General features: G+C 31.0%; 1 protein-coding gene across 1 annotated transcript; it reads right to left on the bottom strand.

Moving 5' to 3' along the window:
- On the bottom strand, nt 1–18,864 carry LOC132722285 (alpha-(1,6)-fucosyltransferase-like). The gene is made up of 7 exons (XM_060706755.1): nt 18,786–18,864; nt 13,542–13,593; nt 13,147–13,332; nt 10,465–10,699; nt 6,548–6,721; nt 5,664–5,817; nt 1–3,057 (listed from the first exon to the last, which is right to left on the bottom strand). Exons 2-7 carry the CDS (start codon nt 13,570–13,572, stop codon nt 2,944–2,946), a joined length of 894 nt encoding a protein of 297 aa, XP_060562738.1. The 5' UTR covers nt 13,573–13,593; nt 18,786–18,864; the 3' UTR covers nt 1–2,943.
- Nucleotides 18,865–23,676: the final 4,812 nt, after the last annotated feature.

Raw genomic sequence — 23,676 nt, 5'->3', positions numbered from 1 at the left:
GGTGCCGGCGTGCCTTTACGGTAAACTTCATATACCAAAAACGTTTATGAAAGAACTCAAAAAATCAAACCTGCATTACATAGTTCAATAAATCTATATTAAGGGATGTATAATAAAATTCGACAAACTGAAAATATACATTATGTAATGTTAGCTTAAACAATATTTATTTCAATTTGCACAACATAAAAATATATAGTTAGCATATACAAACACATTCATTACAAACCAAATGTGATATATGTATATTCCTTTTCACATAGTTTCTTGCATATTAGGTGAGAATTATACAGAATTAAGTAAATTAGTGAAGTAATTCTTATTAAGATACATATTCTCTTATAAAATATGTTTGACTAGAACATAAACATAAGGAAAGTCTGTTTTACGATTATTTTGTGATGAACAATTATTGCATTAGGAATTAAAATATTGATTTGAATTTTGCTTTTTGATACAGGATAAAAGTCAACTTAACGTTTAAAGTCATTTCAGAAAAAAATATGAAATTTATGAATGACTGATAAATCATCGCCTTTGCATAAAAGGTCAGCAAATATCGACTTTCGTTTCACAATAAATTAATGAAACGAAAGCCTGATAAAAATTTAAACGATTTCCTGTTCTTCACTAGACATTTAGGAGTAAAACTATTAAGACACAGTGATTGGGAGAAGCGGGTTGTTATACAACATGTTACACTTTGAAACGTATGGTCTTGCAAGACTTGGTTCCCTGACAAATAAATGTTTACTATAAATAGGTTATTCGTGTAAAAGAAGGTATCAATTTGTCATTTTCAGTGTTGTTGTCTCACAAATTTAGAAGTGGTGATTTACGAATACTGTCAGAAAAATTCCAAAACAATTATATAATGCAACCAATTTGTAAAGAGGTTGCCACATTTTTCAAGTGAGAAAATATGGACTTTTGTACACGTTTAAGTTTTATATATTCACCTACGAAACAAATGAGCAAACAAAGATATCTTGGGAAAGTGTGCACTCACGGCTTTAACAAGTTCAAATATTATTTACGTAAAATATACTACCTATTTTTTTCTATTTTATTGGAAATAAATATGAAGATCTTTATAATGTAATCTAACGTGCATTTTCTTGATGTGATGATATGGACTTAAAAAAATCAATTTTGTATAAAGTATTCCTCAAGATATCTTAGTTTAATTTACTCCTTATTTTCTCATGATATAATAAAACGTATTTGGTAATCAAAAAGTCGTCAAAGGAAAACATTGACACACATGTAATAAGATGTTTGTAATATGGATTTCCATTCCGCCAATTAACATTTATTTATGTTATGCAAACGGTTCATTTATCAATAAACAAACAAGTTTATAATGAGGTAGAACATCATATTGATATCGATACCGTCTTCATTATTTATTGGCTTAAGAACCCTAGTATCTGAGAAAAATATTAACACATGTTTTAGAAGGAGATAATATCTAATGTCAAAGATTTGAAGGTCGAAGTTAACATTAATTCTGAAAATTTAAATTTTAAATTTAACAAGGCTGTTTGAAAGAAAGCTAAATCACTTTCCACAGTGAACATGAAAGTGTACTTATTGACCTTTTACCAACCAAGACTTGGATGTTGTGCAATGCATATCATAGTTACATAGTATCACGATAGTGATCATTTGTGTCAAGTTATATAAATTTCTTCAATAAAGTCAAACAGTTCGGGGGAACATATAACATTGACGTTTAGGGTTGCAACCTGCAGACTGTGTCATTAAGGTCATTTTTGTTAAGTAATTTTGAAGCCTTTAAATTGTCAATAACATATTACATTGGAAATTTTAGTGTGACCCTCACCTTCAGGATTGTTACTTGATAAGGGTGCTCTGCGAATAGTGTTATTATGTTGATCATTTCTGCCAAGTTAATCTAAAAAGCATTGTAGAGGTTTAAATTTTATTGGATAAACACGAAATGTAGATTTTTCTCACATTTGACATGTAACTTTGACCTTAAAAAAATCAACTGTTCAAAAAATTATGGAGCGGACAAGAAATATAGACTTTTTCTACATTTGACCTTCGGGAGTGACCAGAACCTTGGGAGAAGCAAACCAATTTTTGCGCTCTGCCCATGGTCTTATAATGTTGATCACTTTTGCTAAGTTATTCATTAAAAGAAATCAGCGGTTAAAGAGTTATGAAGCGGAAACGAAATGTTTATTTTTATTATGAAATGTACATTTTTTAACATTTGAACTTTATTAATGACCTTTACATTGAAAGTAGCAACCTAATAATTGCGCTCTGCACTTATAATGATCATCACTTATGCCAAGCTTTTTAAGATAATTCTAAGCGGCTTAAAAGTTAAGTAGCGGACATAAAACGTAGACTTTTTAACACTTGACATTTAATTGTTAACGGGGCCTTGGATGAAGCAACCAAATGTTTGCGCTCTGCATATTGCCTTTTTATGGTGATCATTTGTGCCACTTATTTTTAAAAAAAAATCAGCGGTTCAAAAAATTATGAGCGTACTCAAAAATGATACGGACGGACAGACGGATGTTCTAACAAAAGAGTAATAATGTGGCAACTATATTGTTCTCCCCATTGTTCTTTTTAGCCACACAAAAGAAAATAACCACATAAAAGCATAACGGAATGAATGACATCAAAAAGACAGAACAGTTACCAATTGTCCCACTAGCCACATCATTACTGTCCTGTGAGTGCGGCAGACAGAAGGACTGACTGAGAAACAGACGGATGTCATTCCAATAATCCCATTTCCACTACGAGGAAGGGGATTAATTAGTTAAATTTCCATAAATATGCTAATGCAGATATATGAAAAGCAAAGACAATATTACAAAAACAATAAAAATAAAATTATCATTTTGCTTTCACTTCAACAAAGTGTCAATCATAGTCATGAGATATTTTAAATTGCTAACAAAAATATGGTGTTAAGCCGTAAATAAAGTAGCATTTATCAAGAGATTTTACATTTCTTGAAGCGTTCCCATAGTGTGTTTGCATCAACTCATATGCCAGTCGACAAACCTGAAAAGAATTAAAAAGTGTTACAAAAACATTTCATTAAATTGATTGAAGAGTACGTGTCATTTAATTTAAAGTAGATGAATTTCAGAGAATAAATTTTGCTTATTTCTCGATACCTTAAAAAGAAAGGTTTATAAGGTTTGTTTCAAGAATTTTGCAATTCACAACAGCAGGTGTCAAGTGCCATGTGGCAGCCGTAAAAAATTGCCCCGTACTTCAATTCAGTGTTATTATATTTTCTGGTCCTTCGGGATCATTGATGCTAACACTATAAAGTGTTGAAAATTGAGTACTGCTCAAGCCTGTGCTAGGGGGGCTAGAGGGATGTTGCACTCATTTATTATCCCTCATGTACAGACTCACTCAATCCGAGTCTGCTTATGTTATTTTGTTGTGATTAATGCTTCGGAGGGAATGCTTCACTTTGTTTCCAGAATTTTATATATCTGCCATATGCAACGAATCATTGCATTAACATATTAATGACATCGTCACGATCTTCAACTATCTCTTTTTTGTAATTCAAGAAAACAATTTATAGATCTTTCTATAGATACATACAGAAAGTTTTAAAATCCATTATTATTTGCATCCTTAAATGAAGTATTCACATTTTAATAATCAAAATCGGTTCTCTATAATAGATTATCTACATGAAACGTTATATTATTCAATATTGCAGGACATGTGAACATGTTCAAAATGTTAAGGACTATCGTTCTACTGTTCAAAATATATTTACTTAGTCGATCTTTCTAGCAAGCATTTCTCACTAAAACATATGATAATCATTGCGACGCAAAATGATACAAATGTCACTAGCGTCATTCTGTCTCAAATAATGTTTTATGCACATATTGTGACATGAACCTATTGTTCGTGTATATCCTTACACCAATCAGCGGTTTATCTGTCGGGTGATGTCTATCGTCACTCTCTGAAGAAGAGTTAAACAATCGGTCATTTCTGCTTATTTATGGATTTGTGAATAATCCCGGAAAATAATTGGATCGGTCACCTGAAGAAAATGTAATTGGCTATAAAATAGAGAAAAACAAACTCCCTTAAGAAATTCAAAGACGGCATAATTGTAAAATATAGCAGTCTCGGTTTATTTGAGCATGTTCATGAACCGCATTGGAAAGTGCAAGTTACCGTCTGCACCCGCTAGCACCGGCTAAATCAGAATTCAACATAAAACACAAAACAGGCGAATGTTGAATTAAGAAACATCCGAAGATGTGTTCAAACGGCATTTATCATGGAACTTTCTATGTGACACAATAGTGTCATTTCATGACAAGCAAAGTTTGGTTCCCTAAACAAGAAAATAATGGACGGAACAAAATAAAATGGAATTTATAAAAAGGAATCCGAGGTTATGAAGCCTGCATATCACTGACAAGACGTCAAAAGACAAATTTAAAAAGCAGGCAACATATCCTAAGAGGATTATACAGTATTTAGATAGAAATATTGGAAGCTTCCAACTCCAAAGAGGCTAAATACAGGAAACTAAAAACTAAGAACTTTTTATAGCCGCGACACGGCACAAAATACATGGATGAGGCAATGAAATAGAGAAAAACAGAACCCATTAACAGAAAGCCCAACACGGCAAAATTGAATAGTTCAAAACACGAACACAAACAGGATATTAATTATTGATCAATCAGAATATTTTTTTTCTTTAAAATGCGCTATAATTTATAAAACAACAAGGGAAATTATATTAAAAATTACTGCGTATTTCGATAGATGGTTTAAATATGCAAATATTTAAAACAAAAATTGAATACAAAAGTATATAAAAGAAACGTACATCTATCATATATTCTGAATAAATAGAAAGTCCTATGCTAACATTAAATATACCGAATATTTAAAGAAATGAATAACGTCGATTCTTCTATTTGCGATTCTGTACAAAGGTCATGATGATAGCACACACGTCTTGTCAATTTCTAGTCTAAGTCTATGTCTCTTTCTGTCAGTGATTACTTTACGGTTTTTGAATCATTTGTGCCAGCAGAAAATGAGCGCCTTTCTTGCCGATTGCCCTTTCAATTGTGCAAATTTGTAATGTTCATTGGTCATAGTTTTATTTCAAACTGTTTTACCACATTTCAACATTTGTAGCAGCTGTAGGCAATGCTAGAATTATGATGATTATTTAATAGAACATGCCTTTATGCTCGAGTTGTAGAAAAAAAAATCCATTACTTTTGTAAATATTTCAGATTTTATAGATTATGATTTATACTTGAACAGCCCGATTGCATTTGAAAACAGAAAGAATTTAGATAATCAAACTTACCAGCAAACTGTTTTTACAAAGTTTTCATTACATAAAAATCTACATAAATAATGCTCGTTTGTTTCAGTACTACTTTTTTTACTACTCTAACTGCTACGAGTGATCTGTCAGAACAATAACCGATGGCTATAAAAAAGTATCAAAATTGTGATAGCATCTTAAAATGCAAACTCTGAAATACAATGTGATTGTATCATTGTTAAATTTAAACCCGCAACACAACACTTCCGTATGTTCTATATGTAATTATTTTAAAATCTATGTCAAAATTATCAAAATATTAACTTACATTAGAGGACATTGTACAGACGAGAAAGTCACTCATAGATAGAAAGTGAATGTCCTGTATTATCGTCTTTAACGAGTGAATTGTATATCTAGTACTTTTCTGACTTGCTGCTATCGTTGCGTTAAAATCGTTTATAAATTGATAGTTTGGATAGCTTCATGAAAGAAAATATAGAACTTGTGTTTTATTTTAGAGATGAAAATATTAAACTAATTTACTACTAACATTTTATATATATTTGTACGCTGGGCTTCAGAAGTATCCCAACATTTGCAACATCTTGTCAATAAAATGAAACTCGAACGTAAGTTCTTATTTATTAAAACCCCGTTTATCCTTTGATCATCATGATAACAATATACTTAATATCTGACGTTATTTTGAGATAAGAAACAAGATTGTAGAACTTTACTTAGTCATGATTTCGATACAAACTTTCCATCCTCCGAAGTGGTAAATGATCTTTATTTCAAAAAGAATGAATACTCAAAGAATGGAACACTTCGTCATCAGAGAGGAAATCTATCATTAAGAGTGTTTTAAACTTCACCAGATAGCTGTATTATTAATACAGTTCATAAAATAATTTACAGCAATCCAAAAACCTAATTATGCTGGCTATTCATTTCTTAGTTAAATGTTATGATGGTTTTGTTTTTCAACATCTAGTTTGTATTTTAAGCAGCAAATGAGATATGTTTGTAGCTTGTCAAATTTTAAAGTGTGCATTCTTATTTTGATTTCATTTAATTTATGTATTAGAATTTAAAAAAGTAATATGAATATTTGTCAAGTTCAGCAACACTAGTCAAAGTGATCAATATGATGATAGATTATAATTTAGACAATTGATATAACTGTTATATCTATATATACGGCTTTACCTTGCTTTGACACAGCGTACAACATCGGGTTCATCTGTAGCCAAGAAAACTTTACGCTCTACTCCAGTGTGACTCTTTTCATACATTGTATACCATTGTTCAACGACGTCCATGTATTTACTTATATTTACGTAGTTTGCCTCATTGATTTTGTCAGTTCTCCGGATATGAACTCTAAATAACAAATGCACTGATGTGATATTTTTATCAAAATGTGTTATTTTTTACAATTAATTTACTCAAAACGTTGTTAGAATTCTTAGATTTAAGAAATGTTGGCTTCTTGTTACTGAAATATCAAACATAAATGAAAATACACATCTACATATATCAACCTCCCTATGTAAAAGATACCGAGTAATTAGTGCGAACGGTCGATCGTTTTTGCGATCAAGTTTGTTACATTTCGATTTATTTCCTTAAAGACGTTTCTATTATGTATTATAGAAGTGTTGGCTTGACAACATTTTATGAGGACCTGTCTTAACAAAGTCTTATTTGGTTAAATATATTTTTTGTCAAAATGTAATGCTGACTTGTCTAAACACTGCTTTATTATTTCAAAACGTTATGTTATCATGTGCAAATACAGTGTAACATAGCGAGATAAAGTCTTTATATGAGCCGCGTCACGACAAAACTAACGTAGTGGGTTTGCGACCAGCATGGATCCAGACCAGCCTGCGCATCCGCACAATCTGATCAAGATCCATGTTGTTCGCTAACAGACCCTATAACAAGTACAGAAACTGCTAGCGACAGCATGGATCCTGATCAGACTGCACGGATTGCGCAGGCTGGTCTGGATCCATGCTGGTCGCAAACCCACTATGTTGGTTTTGTCGTTACACGGCTCATATGTCTAACATGCCATCATCTTTTCTAATTAAGATTTCAATATGTCGGAACACAGACTTGTTTAAATGTGGTGTTGAATCGTCTTAAATTTGTCTTATTATGTCAAACAGTAGTGTTTTCTCGTCGGAAGTAAGTGTCATCTTGTCCAAATATGATCCTGAGCTTGTCCAAATGTGGCATTAACTTGTCTAAACACCGTCACATTTTGTCAGACTGCCATATCATTATGTTTTTATTCGGTGTTATCTTGCTTATACAATATCTATTATGCCAAAATATCATGCTGTCTGTCCAACTGTGGTGGTAGTGTGTCTGAGATTGTCTTATAATGTGAAACAGTACTGTTATCTTGTCGAAACTTGGTGTCAACGTGTCAAACTCATGTCTAATTATGTCGGCTAGTAGTGATATCTTGTTTAACTGTTATATTGACATGGTTGAGTGCTTTCCTGTTTTGTTAAGTTGTTATGTTGCTTTGTATGAGGTGGTGTTATTCTGTCTTATAATGCCAAAACATCATGCTTTCTTGTCTAAAACTGTTGTTATCCTATCTGAAAATATACTTTTTAAGTGAAATCCCTATGTTGACTTGCCAATTAATTTTGTTTGTGAAAACGTTATTTTATTATTTCAAACAGTATTGTTGACTTGTCGAAAGTTGTATTGACATCTCTAAACACCGGCCTAAAAACAACGTCTAACTTATGTGAAATAATCGGTAGTATCTGACAAATAATGGTTACGAAACTGTTAAAACGCTTTTTTTCAATTCAAAATTTGCCATGCCTATTTCCATGTTAAAATGCAGACTCATTGTCTATATTTCGTCTTATTAGTCAAAATACATAAAAGTCATTTTGTTTTTTTTTTTGTTCTCGAAACTTAATTATGACTTGTCTAAAATTACAAATCTTTTTGTCAAAAATTCAATTAATTTTTATCAAAGGTTCTGGTGTTAATTTAACTAAACATCGTCCTTTATGGCGAAATATTTTTTTTCCTTTTCAAAATTGTGGGTTTTTTTTGTTTTTCCATACAGTAATATTAATAATGTAATCAGGTAGCTATTTGACTTGCCATTTAATGGGACGTTACCGTCGGTTGTGTAATATCAATTTATGTAGATTAATCCCGTGTTAATCCTATTCCAGGATGCGATGTTGTCAAACTTTTTATCAACGTCACCCAAAGAGCCCCGCGGAGCGTGAAAAGATAGAAGCAAAAAAGATAAACAGGACAGTTTAGTAAAATCAGACAGGCGCTTTCTCAAACATTTCAGAACAAAATTTGTGAACAAATTCACACAATAAATTTTACACAACTAATCTCAAAGGATGTTTTTTCTGTGTTTAAAAATAAAACAAAAATCAAAATATCGACAAATATAACAATACTTGTTTTTCACATTAAAGTAAAAAATAGGTTTAGACAGGTCATTACCCACATTTTTTTTTGACAAGAACCCCTTTTTGTTTTTTTTTTACCTTTATAAAACTTTTTATTTTTAAAGATGTCAAAAACCAAGTATGAAAACCGCTTTTTTTGACAAAAATAGCATACCAAGTTCGAATCAATATTAAAGGCATGAAAACTTAGCCAACTAACCACGCCATTTTTGGCAAAAGATAAATTCGTAGTATAATAAAAAAGTCAATTCAAGCTTGTACGTTGGCAATTAACACAGTTTTTTGACACAATAAGACAATGTTGAGACATTTAAACAACGTATCTTGACAAAATAGCATGACAGTTTGATAAAATAAAGCTGCTTTTACAAATCAACACAAGATTTTGACAAGAGAACACTACTGTTTCAAATGATAAGACAGATTTTTGGCAAAACAGCTCCACAATTTGACCAAATAGCGCGACTAGTTGACATAAAATGACACATTTGAGACAAGCCAAAACGACATTTTGACATGATAACGCTACTGTTTGAAATAATTTAACAATTTAAACACAAGTCAACATAACATTTTAAAGAGAAAAGACTACTGTTACGTAATACAGGACATTACGCAATTTTTAGACATGTCGACAAATGACAATGACATTATAACTCTTATTTTTGACATAATAAGACGCTTTATGTGAAAGATAAAAAGAAATGTAATTACATGAGGCAGCTATGGCGTTCCATAGAGTAACAATTAATAAACGAATGTGAAACAAAATTCTAAATTCTGATCATGTTGACTGAAATTTGTAGTTTGCACTTGACAAAACCGTTTATGAAAAATCTCAATCAAGCCTGCAACGTTTTCTATTTTGCCGTTTTAAGCTTTTATCGCAACATCAGTGTTGTATGTGCCGTGCGAAGGTCGTTAAAAGGCGACACGTACATTCAGTCAGAGATGTTACATTTCCGATTATAACACATATTTGAGCACGATATTATTGTGTTTTTTTAGACTTACATTTTTTTAATTGGGTGCTTCCAGTACATTTCATGAAAAGGCTGAATCCATACAAAACTGCAACATTTTTAATTTTTGCCTTTCTGGTCATTTGTTTAAGGATTTTGATTCTCTATAAATTTGGAACTTTGACGATTCTTTCTTGAGCAGTATATTCTAGACTAAGAATACTTAAACGCCAACAGATGCAGTCTTTTTAAATTCTTCAAGCTTTTATAAGGTTAAAACTGCTATTTTTCGAAATAGCATAACAGTAAATGACTCAAACGTTTATTTTTCAAATATATATCATGTAACTAATATCTATATCTCAACAAAAAATTACATAAAAATGGCACTGCTGAAGTTGTGCATATTATATTTATAAATGAAATAAAATATTGACTAGTAAAAACTATTGTACAAAATTGGTAATTTGTTTTCTTCTGGAGTTATGGTCAGTGCTCAAACTAGTTTCTGAAATACTGAAAAGTGTTACTACACAAAATCACTGCCCAATTGTTTTATTATTATTGCTGTTCGTTTCCATTAAGGTGCTAAACGTTTTATTTCCTAGTATGTTTTGTATGTTCCAAATAAGATCAATTTCTAACATTTATTAATTCGTTAATTTAAGGAAACGAAATACAATATTCTTACCCAACAAAAACATTTTCAATTCCGAATTCCTTTTGTCTTTTATCAAGAAAATGCTTAAAGCTCTTTGTTGGTTTGAATACATACAATGCTATCTGTCCTGCCCACCATAATGACGGATTTGGATTAAATTGTTTAATTCTTAGAAATAAATCACGTGGTAACGCATCCGTTAAATCGATATATTTATGTGCCAAGTCTATATCTATCACCGATATATTATCAATTTGTGTCAAATCTGAAATACATTTGAAGCTGATTTAGACCCTTTTAAAAAAAATCAATCCATAATTGTGTAATTACTAGTATACAAAAATAAGTCAAAAAGCTGTTGAGCTGCAAATCAACGGTGGTTTGGAACTACATGTATAGGTGGCTGTTCAGTTCATTTATATATAATTAGTCTCTTCGATAAGATAGATAAATACATTTTTAGCAACAATTAAAAAGTTTTTTGATATTTCTTATCTTTGATATGTAAGGCAGGGAACATGAATTGAGTCATTTTAAGATTGATTTTACGAGTACCGGTACAAAGACAATGCAATCCAGTCTAAACAAAATATTGTTTTTATTTGTTTGTGTGTATTTTTTAATGATAAAATGATTATGTATAGATACATGTATCTAAAAGTTTGCTTATACATTTGTTTGTTTCATAATTGATAATACATATTAGATAAAGAATGACATAAAACAAAAGGCAGCAGCCGAATTAATCTTCGCTTTAAATATATTCGAGATTTCGAAATTATTTCTATCTGAATGTCTGAACAGTGTTAATCGGCTATGTTCAAATTTGATAATGATGATACTAATAATAATAATAATAATAATAATAATAATAATAATAATAATAATAATAAAAATAATAATAATCATAACACTAATAATAATATTTTATCACTCACAGAGAAGACGTGTAATGTTTTAATTCTATACAATACGAGGGATGATCCTGAATAATCCGGAATCGAGTAAAACATTTTATTTTGTTTGGTCAAATACTTTTTAATGGGTATAATATCTGTTTTTAAAGAACTTAATAAAATTTGTAGACTAATTTTAACAAGTGTATATATTTTCACTAATTTATGTATATTAGAGTTAATATATTAGAGATAATATAGCATAAAGTGTGGTCCATATATTTCGTCAACCTCATAGGCGTTGTCAAAACCACACGCATATGATTACGAAGTATATGGATCTGTACGAATACAAATTAATTATTTTAGAGAATAATCATTTTCTCATACTGAAAGTAGTAGGTTGAATAATTGCTGATGTAGATATGCAAACGTCTGCTAAAAATCTAAACTTTTTTACAATTCTGCTGTGATTTAAGTGTGAGGAAAATAGGAAAACTGAACGTTTCCATGTAAAAAGAGTTGAAATAGTAATTTAAGTTTGTAATATCATTCATTTAAACATGCTGGTTCGTGATGTTATAAGATGTTAGACACAAACAAGTCCGAAAAAAACAGAAAAAAAGTTGATTTCAGTTGTCAGGGTTTACTGTAATTATCTATGTTATATTTTTGAAAGTAAATATTTCATTCTATTTAAATTCATCTGCAAGTTTTTGTCCATCTTAAAATTTTGGTTTGAAACCCTAACTAGGTAACCCGGTTATCCCTTGTGATAAGTATAAGGGGGTCGAGACCATCCCGTTCATACCTTACATAAATTGTATTTATGTACCACTCTTTAATATTAATAAAAAAGTAATTGTAATATTATTTTGCTTGTTCCTTTAATATTTTAGTTAGAAGAAACAATATATAAAAAAACATTACGGAAAATTGCATTTTCTTCAGTTAAATTTTGATGAAGCTCAACTTTAGGAATATTTAGGCCGGGCCTCACACAACAGCAGCTCTTGTTGTTCCCAAGCACCTCATGGTCAATAAACCTTAACGCCGAGGTCGTTCTATTTTCTAACCCAGCAACCTGTATCATCTTTAATATTTGCTCAACTTTTTTTATTATGTATACTGCTGTTTGATTTCATAGTCAACTTATCTATTTTTTTTTATCATTTTAAATGTTTCAGAAAAAGATTTTCTGACTGCATTGACGACGTTTTTCAGTGAATAAACATTCGAATTCCGATTTTCCAAATTCTGAAGTAAGAATTACTTGGAAATGAATGAAAATGTTCAGGCTTTACATCAAGATCGAGTGATTTTAGGATTCATGTTTATATAAGATACTGTATTGCGTTAAAAAATTTCAACGTACATTGCCTTTGATGAACTGGGTTGTTATGGCTTTACCATAGCTATTTAAGGCGGACCAAACGTTCCTGGACAACATTAAATAAACGACATTTAAATTAGATTAATAAAACATTTAATGTTCTCAGGTAAAAAATCATTTAAGACGACCTGAATATCATCAACTTTCAATATCAGATTTCCGGGAAATTTTGGATCATCCCTCTTTTAGGTAAACATTAACGCTTTAATAAAAAAAGAAATGTTAAATAAGTATTCTAAGTTCAAAAGGAAATAACAAATTCTCTCTCTGCTTGAATTTGAGAATATTTCCTATAAATATAGTGTTTGAATTATTGTTTCCAAACTTTTAAAATTTTATTTCATTTTTACTTTTAACGCATTAAGATCTTAACTATTTCATACAGTGTCTTTGTTCTGAAACATAAGTATGATAATGTCTTACTTGATACTTTGACAACTGTATCGTTAAGGCCGATAGTTTTACAAGTATCACTTAATGGCAACATGAAAGATTCCCAGCCATCTGTTGAATACTGTGATGTATTTGAAAGCAATATTACAGTTCTTTGAGTATGGAATCCAACGGTAAAGCATATAGTTAGCAAATGAGCCTGACTGCCAAATCCACCTAGTAAATACGAATATGCAGAAAGCGTTTACTAAAAAAACGATGTAAAGTGAACGATTTTTAACGGAAAAGTAAAACGCATTTTTTTCTAAATCCAAATGAATTATTCAATAAAAAATATTTCTAAATCATACAATTCATAGTTAAAAATAAAGGAAAATTGTTGTCAACAGCAATCTACAGTACATACTGGCAAAAATGATACTTACTTATAGGAAGTTTACATAGTACCTTCTTCATAGTTCTGCAGTTACTTGGATTCTGTTATCAAATAAATATTGTTATCAGAAAGGTGTTAATAAAAACACAGAATATGATAGACAAGCTCAATAAGGAAATGCGACGTTCAATGAACGCCACCCCAACATCCAGACACAAGAACTTGCGGCAAGGAGCTCAGGTGGGCCCTAAACAAAACAGTTAAGGATACAGGGCAGAGCATGGACGTCTTAAGCTAAAAAACTAGAGGTAAAAGGGAAAATTTTGCAGACGAGAACACAACAAGGAAACAAATAAAAGTGTCAAGATAACATAATAAAACAACAAAGACATACATATGAGGAACACAGAGGGGCGGCGCCTTGGAATGGTCAGCAACATAAGCACTGCTTATACCAAATGACCATAACACAGGTACTCATTGTTTTAAAAGAAGACAGAGCAACATGAAAATCACCTTCACGGGCCCGAAGAAGCAAGATAGAAGACGAACATTCAGATAATTTACTCCAAGAGGGCTGCACTGTCTATCAGTGAGTCTTCCTCTTGGTCCGTCACATGTAATCAAAATTGTAAAGAGTAGTGCCCAACTGTTAAACAGTTGAACACTTAGTATGTCTTTAAATAGTAGAGTCAGAACTTGTTTTAATAAAACATTTAATGATTTAAGTAAAACCCCCAAAGAACATTACCATAACCTAAGATCTTTCGTATATAATTTCGCCATAAAAAATCAGACTGGAAGTATTATAAAATGCTACTTTAACACATTTTGTGTATGTTCAGAAACAATCAATATAAAGTCTTTTTCATAGCAGTACAAAAACACAGGTGCACAGTTAGTACCCATAGGAATGCTAAAATAATGTTTTACCAACTTTGACAAACATATTGTCTCAAAGAAAAGAAAACGCTCTACAAACTCGTCCACGTGGCATAATGTTTTACAAGACAGTTTTCAAAGACTTAATAACAATATTTAATTACATGTATTTTAATGACAGTCAAACAAACGGTCTATGAAATAGAAAATATGATAAACAAGATCAACAAGGATAGGCGGTGTTAAATGAACACAACCCCCAGAAAGTTTACTTGTAGTGCAACAGTTAGGATTTACTATGAATCTGGCTTTGTAAGTTTTCTTATGTTATTTAGGAATCCAATAAAAAAAATATTTGAAATTCATTTCATTAATTTTGACTTTAAGATTAGAAATATTAGTGATATGATTGTTTACAATTTCTTTTTGGAAGACAGAAGTTTCAGAATACACAATAATATTATAAGTTCTTTATGCAAAACGATATGTAATGGATACATCATACAAATATAATATTATAAACCACCTTGTCTGCAGGCATTTTAACAAATTTTAATGAATAGCTAGAATTCCCCTTTTAGATGTCCTAAAGTAAGTGTTGGTTAAGGTGGCAGATAATGTTCATTTCCACGATAAAAATGTGAATTAATAATTTTAAAGATGTTAAGTTTCCGTGTAACAGCATTACTATCAGCATTTTCAAGGCGACACCATTTGATGAAAAATACCTGAATAGACTCAGCAATCTGACCACGACAAACATAGAAATCAATTTGAGAAGGTATTCAGTATTTAGGCCAATTCAGAATAAGCTTCGAATCCTTTTGTCTGCAAATATATCAATTTACCATTGATGATATTGCCAAAATTATAAATGTTCAATTTTATTAATAAATATTACAACTCATCTATCGTGTATTTGACGGGCAATAGCTGATATGCTAGAATGGATTGCCCTTAACAAAAATGCAAATTAATGAAAATTCACATTTTTACAAAACGTTATAAAAGTAGAACAATTGACATATTCTTTTTTTAAGTCGGTCCAACACAGAAGAGATTAGTGGCTACCTTCAAGATTACTTTTATTCAAGCGAAGGAAGAGCAACATTATTTATTTGTACCAAAAAGTATGAATTGCTTTTTCTTCAAGTTAAAAAAGATATATAATTATAGAAATGTGTAATTATGACAAAAGCAGACATGCTTTTTATGAAGACAAAATATGCTATTAATAAAACGTGCTGCTTAGTTATTTTCTTTTCGTAAGATTTGGTACTGTTCTACAGATGGAATATACTACTAGAAATACGTTAAACAAAACCCAGAAATTTCAATTTTTGAGACTGCACTGTCATTAAATGACAACTTAATTGATTTAAGAAATAGTAATTTGATAATTAGCGATACCAATTGAATAATCATTAACTAATACATTTTTGAGTCGAGTTGATTCTAAACCAAATTATTGAAGCATAAGCAAATTTGTTGTGTTTATTAATATGGGGTTGGAGCGTTTACAAAAAAATACTGGTGGACGATTACGTAACCTAAAATGACATCATGCTGCCAAGTTTTTTAAAAACGTTGGTAATTGCCATGCCTGGATGATAGCCTCAATCTTTCGCCTCATACTACTAGAAGGCGTCTAATGAGATTGTGAGATAAATCTTGCCATTCTTGGTTCAGAACTTGTTCCAGTTGTTGCAGTTGTTTTATTAAAATTTAATTTCAGTTGTGGTCATCTCAAACTTGAGGCCACTTGCCGGGTGTGCTTAACTTATTTTCAGGTGTATACATTGCAGTTTATCATACACTTGTAAATAAAATATTGATGAAATAAAATGTGTATATTTATTTTTGTATTTTCATCTTTTGTGTATTTTCACTTGTGTCTTGGTACATTTATTTCTTCAAAATTCAACAAATACACAAAATTTAAAGGGACGTTTTGTGATATGAAATTTTACTCGAGGCTACCACCGATCATAATTCCGTGCCACTCGATGAAAATGAATTCTGTATTTCTAGAGAAAAAATATGAATAATATGTATGTGTTTACGTTTGACGATTATCATCATTAAAGCAAACTTTTTTTTTCTTTACGTAAATTTTATGGTTGTAATCATATTATTTCGTTCAATAAATAACAAGGAATGTTCAAACAATAAATCCATGTGCGTTATATATCGTCAAAATGGTTGCGGACGTGTACACATCTACATAAACAAATAGAATAAACACAGATAAGTAAAATTTTGAAATAAATCACTCACATACTAACTATCTATGTATTCATAGCACTGTACACAAAATGCCTTGCTTAAAGGCCGATGATCAATTGCATCGGACAAGCAAGCTAGTGCTCGCTACCAAAAAGGTTTAAACCAGGTCAGGAGCAAGTCGTTGCTTCATTGAGCAAGAACCTTCTTTCTCAGTACTGGTTGGTCAAAGGAATGTATTAAAAATATGTCTATAACTTAAATGTTCCGCACATCATAGACTTTAGATAATTTTGTTATTAAGCACATTGAGAGAGAACTTGGAATTATTATCAATTAAAATAATTTACATGAACGGGTTATTCATACATAGACACAAATGCCATATGAAAATGAAACAAATAAGATGGTAGCAAAATTAATGAAAACAAGCCTTCTTTTTGCACTTAAGAACCAAGTCAATCATTACATTGGCATCTGTTCGTGTAGAATTTCATATATAAGATTTTGTTCGAATGTCTGTAGCCTACAAATGTTCTTTGCAAATTTTAATGCAACTAACTATCCAGAAATTGTTCGTTTTACTTACTTTACTCTTGCAAAGAGCATTTGTAGGCTACAGATTTTCGAAAATATATTGTATATAGACTTCTACGATAACAGATGTAAATAAAATCGTTGATTTGTTGTCTTAAGTGCAGAAAGTAAGCTTAATTTCATTTATTTTGCTACTAAATTATATCGCTTCGGGCGATATAATACTATCGCTGAATGTGCATTTTCACACAATTCAAACAATGTTCTCAAAAACCACAAAACGTAGGGTAATGCATTTTGTATTGAAGAAAATTACCGCACATATGATACGCTAGGGTTGTTTTGATTTAAAAAATGTTTGTCACCTTAATTTAACATAATAAGGTACTTACCGAAATTCAGCAGTCGCCATTTTCTCATTGGTATTACTTTACAAAGTCACGTGATCTCCCGTGATTTTTCATGAGCCCCAAAAAAATGACACAATGGACTAGAGGCTTAACCAAAATTCAAAACGACCATGTATTGCTAAACATTTCGCATAGTGAAAAAGCTTTTATATAGCAAACAACGGTTCATTACCGCGAGATGGGGTTAGGTTATCTTCTATAGGAATGGCGTTTCTCAAACTCATGACTACTACATAATTCTGACTCAAGAAGATCAGCATCTTATAATGTAGCCCATTCAATGCATTTTTTTAAAGGGAGACACATGCAAAATGTTCATTTCTAAGTTTTGAATATCTCATACCTTATTCTGTAAATTCCATCAAAATAGATATATTAGACAGTCAAATAAACAAAAGTTTTCTCCATATAAAGAATAAATTGGTGGTTTCCTAACTTGACCCGCGTGGGTCAGGTTAGAGCCCTAGCATTTAACAATAGTTGACAAAGTGACAACTCTGGAAACGTTAAAGAACATGTCAAATGATTGACATAGGCTTGTTTCATACATACAATATCCACAATGTCTGTTTTTGTAACTTCAAGGGATTGTTCAAGTCACCTGACTTGTTTTAAAACTATTTGGTGATTCTGTTTGCGTCTAAATTTTGTTCAACATATATAGACATATTTACGCTTAAAACCCAAAAAATATAGAATTGAAACAGAAATTCATGCTGAAACTTCAAGAAAAGTCATTTTAGCGTGATTTGAGTACATACGATCATTTTAATATGTTTGTCATTATTTTGCCTGAATATCCATTTAACATGCACAGATAAAAATTAAGTTTTTGGCGTCTGAAAAATAAACAGTATATCTTAAACCTTCTGGTTCTTTCAGTAAGACTCGTCTGCCTTGCCATTGAATTCTTTCTTATTTCCAAAACTAAAAAAACCCCTGAAAATTCACTTATAAAGTGTCGGTTGTCGGTTTATAAATGTTAATTTAACCGACTGAAAAGGTGGTAGATGAGGTATTTAATTAAATAATCGAATTTGACGTTTGGTAGCAACATCAACTGACATTATGTTTGGAACACACTTAGTATTTAAAATGATTATGTTTCGAATATTAAGATTCCATTCATCTTTATATAAATGACAAATAAATTATTCCTTTTGTCTAAGAATTTCATTTAAATATATTAAAAAGTTGTCAGAAATCGTTTAACAAAGTGCATAAAATAAACATGAACATACCTGCAAGTCTTTTATTCTTTTTTGTATAATTCTTGACAATTTGTTTGATTCAAGTAATTCCCATGAATTTTCTATTTTGCTGTTTGATATAAGAAAACAAGATCTGATGCTATGTTTGTTTGGGTGGTTTCACTATATTTGAATAATTGAGCATTTAACATTATGGCACGCACGCACGAACACACGGACACATACACAAAACACACACAGGAACTGTCAAACAGCATGCGACTCATGCTTTTATATAATGCTTCGGCCAGTTTTTTTTAAAGTTCATTCCCACAAAACCATGCTTCTTCTAATTATCTTATTAACTAAAAACACTTTTAGCTTGAAACACATACATGCATGTCAAGCATGTCAAAAGTAGTCGATTCAGAGTTACGGGGTATACCTTAAAAAGTGCACTGGAAAGCATTTGCCAAATGGCGGAGACGACTGCAACTGTGTGTAGAGAGAGCAGGAGATTACTTTGAAAGACTGCAAAAACGTAAATTGAATACACCAATAAACATCGAAGATAATACAGCAACAGATTTTACAATTGTGAATTGAGGTAAAAAACCCAGTCATTTACATTAATATGAAAATATGAAAGTAAAGTCTAACTTACAGTCTGGAATTCAGTTATCAAACACTTAAATTTAACCAATGTCCAAAGTCCATAGCAGAATATCACAATATGTCCAAAACATTTCCTACACAGAATTACAGAAACCAAACAAACATATTCCTATGTTAACTTCACGATATCATAAGTACAATAGCACACAATCAGTATAGCAACATCGCACAAAGTAGCAAATTAGTACACATAAGCACACACACCAAAGTTTAAACATTCATCATACATATGCTATCAATGAACAATCTAGAATATATAACTACTGAAAAAGAGAATTTTCTAGAATAAACATCAAAATTACATTTTTGAAAGAAGATTAATGTACACGAAAAATTATATATCAAATAAACAAAATTATAAAAAATAAAAAGAGTAGGTATCGAACCTACGACCTCGAAATAATCAATCCTGCGCTCTACCTATTGAACTGTTAATGATAAAGATACTAAACCCTTTTAAGATAGTGCCTTTATACATAACATTTATTAACTAAACACCGCTCTCATTTATAAGTAAAAAAAAAACATAAAAACTAAGTACCTTTTTTGAAGAATTTGATATTTCCTCGCTGCAAATAAATTGAAAACTGACTGAAATTCCCAATGCATTGAGAAAAAGAAAATGATAGTTGTCAGTATTAAAGCACGGATGATCAATCTGAAATTAAAAGTGATAATAATAATTCAACATACCGTATATTTAACATTTATAAAATAATCACTGCTCAGGAATGTTATTTTTTAATATAAATTGATTTGTAAAAAAAAAATCATAGATATATTTTTATTACATGAAGTTATATTAATGCCAATAAGCAAAATACTCACATTATATTAGAGGTCGACAGAAATCTCTTGATGTATGCTGAAGGCATGTTCTCAATTGTTTTTAAATCTTAAATGTACATGTTATAAATTGAACTTGGCAGTTAAGAAGCAAAGCATTGTTTTAATATCCCTGTAGTAAGCGCTTGAAAGGCTAGATATGTAAATGATTTAGAAATAAGTCTTAAAAAATATTCTTACGAAAAAATAAAAAAATAAATCCGAGTTAACGCTTATAACTATAATAGAGCCGACAAATCAAATTAAACATTTAACTACACTTAGGCAATATTAATTACACCATTTGAAGTAAAGCTTATTATTGAAAAACTGAATATTAAAAAATCTACAGGATTAGATGGAATTGGACCAAACATCATCAAATATTGTGGAGATTATATTACACCAATAATTGCATCAATTATCAATAATAGTATTAAATCTAATATTTTCCCAGATGATTAAAAAAGGGCTCGAGTTATACCTATTATTAAATCGGGGGATAAGAATGAAGCAAATAACTATCGACCGATATCAATTTTGTCAACTATATCCAAAATATTTGAGCGCCATATTGCCAAACAAATACACTCATTCTTTGAAAAAACGAACATAATTCATAATAAACAATCAGGATTTCGTAAAAATCATTCATGTAATACTGCACTCATTAGTTTAATAGATACTTGGTTAAAAGATGTTGACAGTGGAAAAATTATCGGGACTGTATTCTTAGACTTAAAGAAAGCCTTTGATTTGGTTGACCATGAAATACTTTTGCATAAACTTAAACTTTATCATTTTTCTGAAAATGCCGTTAAGTTTTTTAAGTCATATCTTTCTAACAGAATACAACTGGTTAAGATAGGTAATCTTCAATCTCAGCCAATGAAAATAATTTCCGGTGTTCCACAAGGCTCAATATTAGGACCTTTATTATTTCTAATATACATAAATGACATAGCTTTCATAGGTAATGATATAAAATTGATTTATACGCAGATGATTCTACTCTTTATGAGTCCGGAGAAAATTTATCAAAAGTAGAAATAAAACTTCAAGATCATTTAAATAACATTGACAAATGGTGCAAAATAAATAATATGGCCTTAAATCCAGATAAATCAATATGTATGGTAATAGGAACAAGACAAAAAGTAAATATTATGAGAAAATTAATTCTTAAGATAAATGAAATAGCTCTTGAAATTTTACAATGCATATATATTGCCCATTATGGACTATTGTTGTATTATATGGGATAAAGGAAACACAAACTACATAAATAATGTTTGTAAGTTACAAAAACGAATTGCTTAAATCATTTTACAACAACCTCAAAGATCTCCGTCAATAAATATATTGGAAACTCTTTATTGGTTACCGTTCCTTGACAGAGGTAAATACCACACGGCGGTGCTTGTTTTTAAAACTTTAAATAACATGGCACCGACTTATATGACAGAACTGATGACTTTATCAGACAACAAAATATACAACTTAAGATCTAGGTCACGAAAAGATATTGTATTATGGACAAGACCTAAAACAATTATATTAAAGACACATTTTCTTATTATGGCATGAACATTTGGAACAATATACCTTTAAATATTCGTAATGTTAATAACCTTAAATGTTTTAAAGAAAAATACAAAGCATATCTTGATGTTCATATGAGTGAATGAATGAGTGAATGAATGAATGAATAAATATATGAACGAACGAACGAATGATGCAATATACGTAAATGTTTAAACAAATTGTTGAGTGTCTGTCGAAAGTATATGAGTTGTATTATTCTAAAAATTACATATTATACATTCATTTTTATGCTCCCCGAAAAAATTTCGGGGGAGCATATAGTCGCCGCCTTGTCCGTCCGTCCGTCCGTCCGTCCGTCCCCTTTTCTTGTCCGGGACATAACTTTGAAACAACAAGAGGTATCAACATGAAACTTTGTAGGTAGATAGATCTCATTGAGTAGGTGTGCAGTGCACAAGAACCGTAACTCTGCCTTGCCTAATTTTTGAATTATTCCCCTTTGTTTATTTTACACTTTGAACTTTGTCCGGGACATTACTCTAAAAGTATAAGAGGTATCAACATGAAACTTTGTAGGTAGATAGATCTCATTGAGTAGAAGTGCAGTGCACAAGAACCGTAACTCTGCCTTGCCTAATTTTTGAATTATCCCCCTTTGTTTATTTTACACTTTGAACTTTGTCCGGGACATAACTCTCAAAGTATAAGAGGTATCAACATGAAACTTTGTAGGTAGATAGATCTCATTGAGTAGGTGTGCAGTGCACAAGAACCGTAACTCTGCCTTGCCTAATTTTTGAATTATCCCCCTTTGTTTATTTTACACTTTGAAATTTGTCCGGGACATAACTCTAAAAGTATAAGAGGTATCAACATGAAACTTTGTAGGTAGATAGATCTCATTGAGTAGAAGTGCAGTGCACAAGAACCGTAACTCTGTCTTGCCTAATTTTTGAATTATCCCCCTTTGTTTATTTTACACTTTGAACTTTGTCCAGGACATAACTCTAAAAGTATAAGAGGTATCAACATGAAACTTTGTAGGTAGATAGATCTCATTGAGTAGGTGTGCAGTGCACAAGAACTGTAAATCTGCCTTGCCTAATTTTTGAATTATCCCCCTTTGTTTATTTTACACTTTGAAATTTGTCCGGGACATAACTCTAAAAGTATAAGAGGTATCAACATGAAACTTTGTAGGTAGATAGTTCTCATTGAGTAGGTATGCAGTGGACAAGAACCGTAACTCTGTCTTGTCTAATTTTTGAATTATCCCCCTTTGTTTATTTTACACTTTGAACTTTGTCCGGGACATAACTCTAAAAGTATAAGAGGTATCAACATGGAACTTTGTAGGTATATAGATCTCATTGAGTAGGTGTGCAGTGAACAAGAACCTAAACTCTGCCTTGCCTAATTTTTGAATTATCCCCCTTTGTTTATTTTTTACACTTTGAACTTTTTCCGGGACATATTTCTTAATGTATAAGAGATATCAACATGAAACTTTGTAGGTAGATAGATCTCATTGAGTAAGTTTGCAGTGCACAAGAACTGTAACACTGTCTTGCCTTCTTTTGTAGTTATTGCCCTTTGTTCATTTTGACACTTTGAAACTTTGTCTGGGACATTATTCTAAAATTATAAAAGATATCAACAATGAAACTTTGTAGATAGATAGGTCTCATCGGGTGGAAGTGCAGTGCTTAAGAATCATTACTCTGCCTTGCCTTATTTTGAAGTAATTGCCCTTTGTTTATTTTTTACTTTTTGACTTTTGTCCTGGACATTACTTTTAAAACTATTAGAGATATCAACATGAAACTTTGTAGGTAGCTAGATATAATTGGATAGAACTGCAACGCTTCAAGAACCTAAACAAAGCCTGGTGTAATTT

The sequence above is a fragment of the Ruditapes philippinarum genome, unplaced genomic scaffold (genome assembly GCF_026571515.1).
Source record: "Ruditapes philippinarum isolate M1 unplaced genomic scaffold, ASM2657151v2 ctg4725_1_1_1_1, whole genome shotgun sequence".
NCBI classification, from domain to species: domain Eukaryota; kingdom Metazoa; phylum Mollusca; class Bivalvia; order Venerida; family Veneridae; genus Ruditapes; species Ruditapes philippinarum.
The sequence above is the reverse complement of the archived record's forward strand: the minus strand, read 5'-3'. Positions and strand labels throughout refer to the sequence as shown.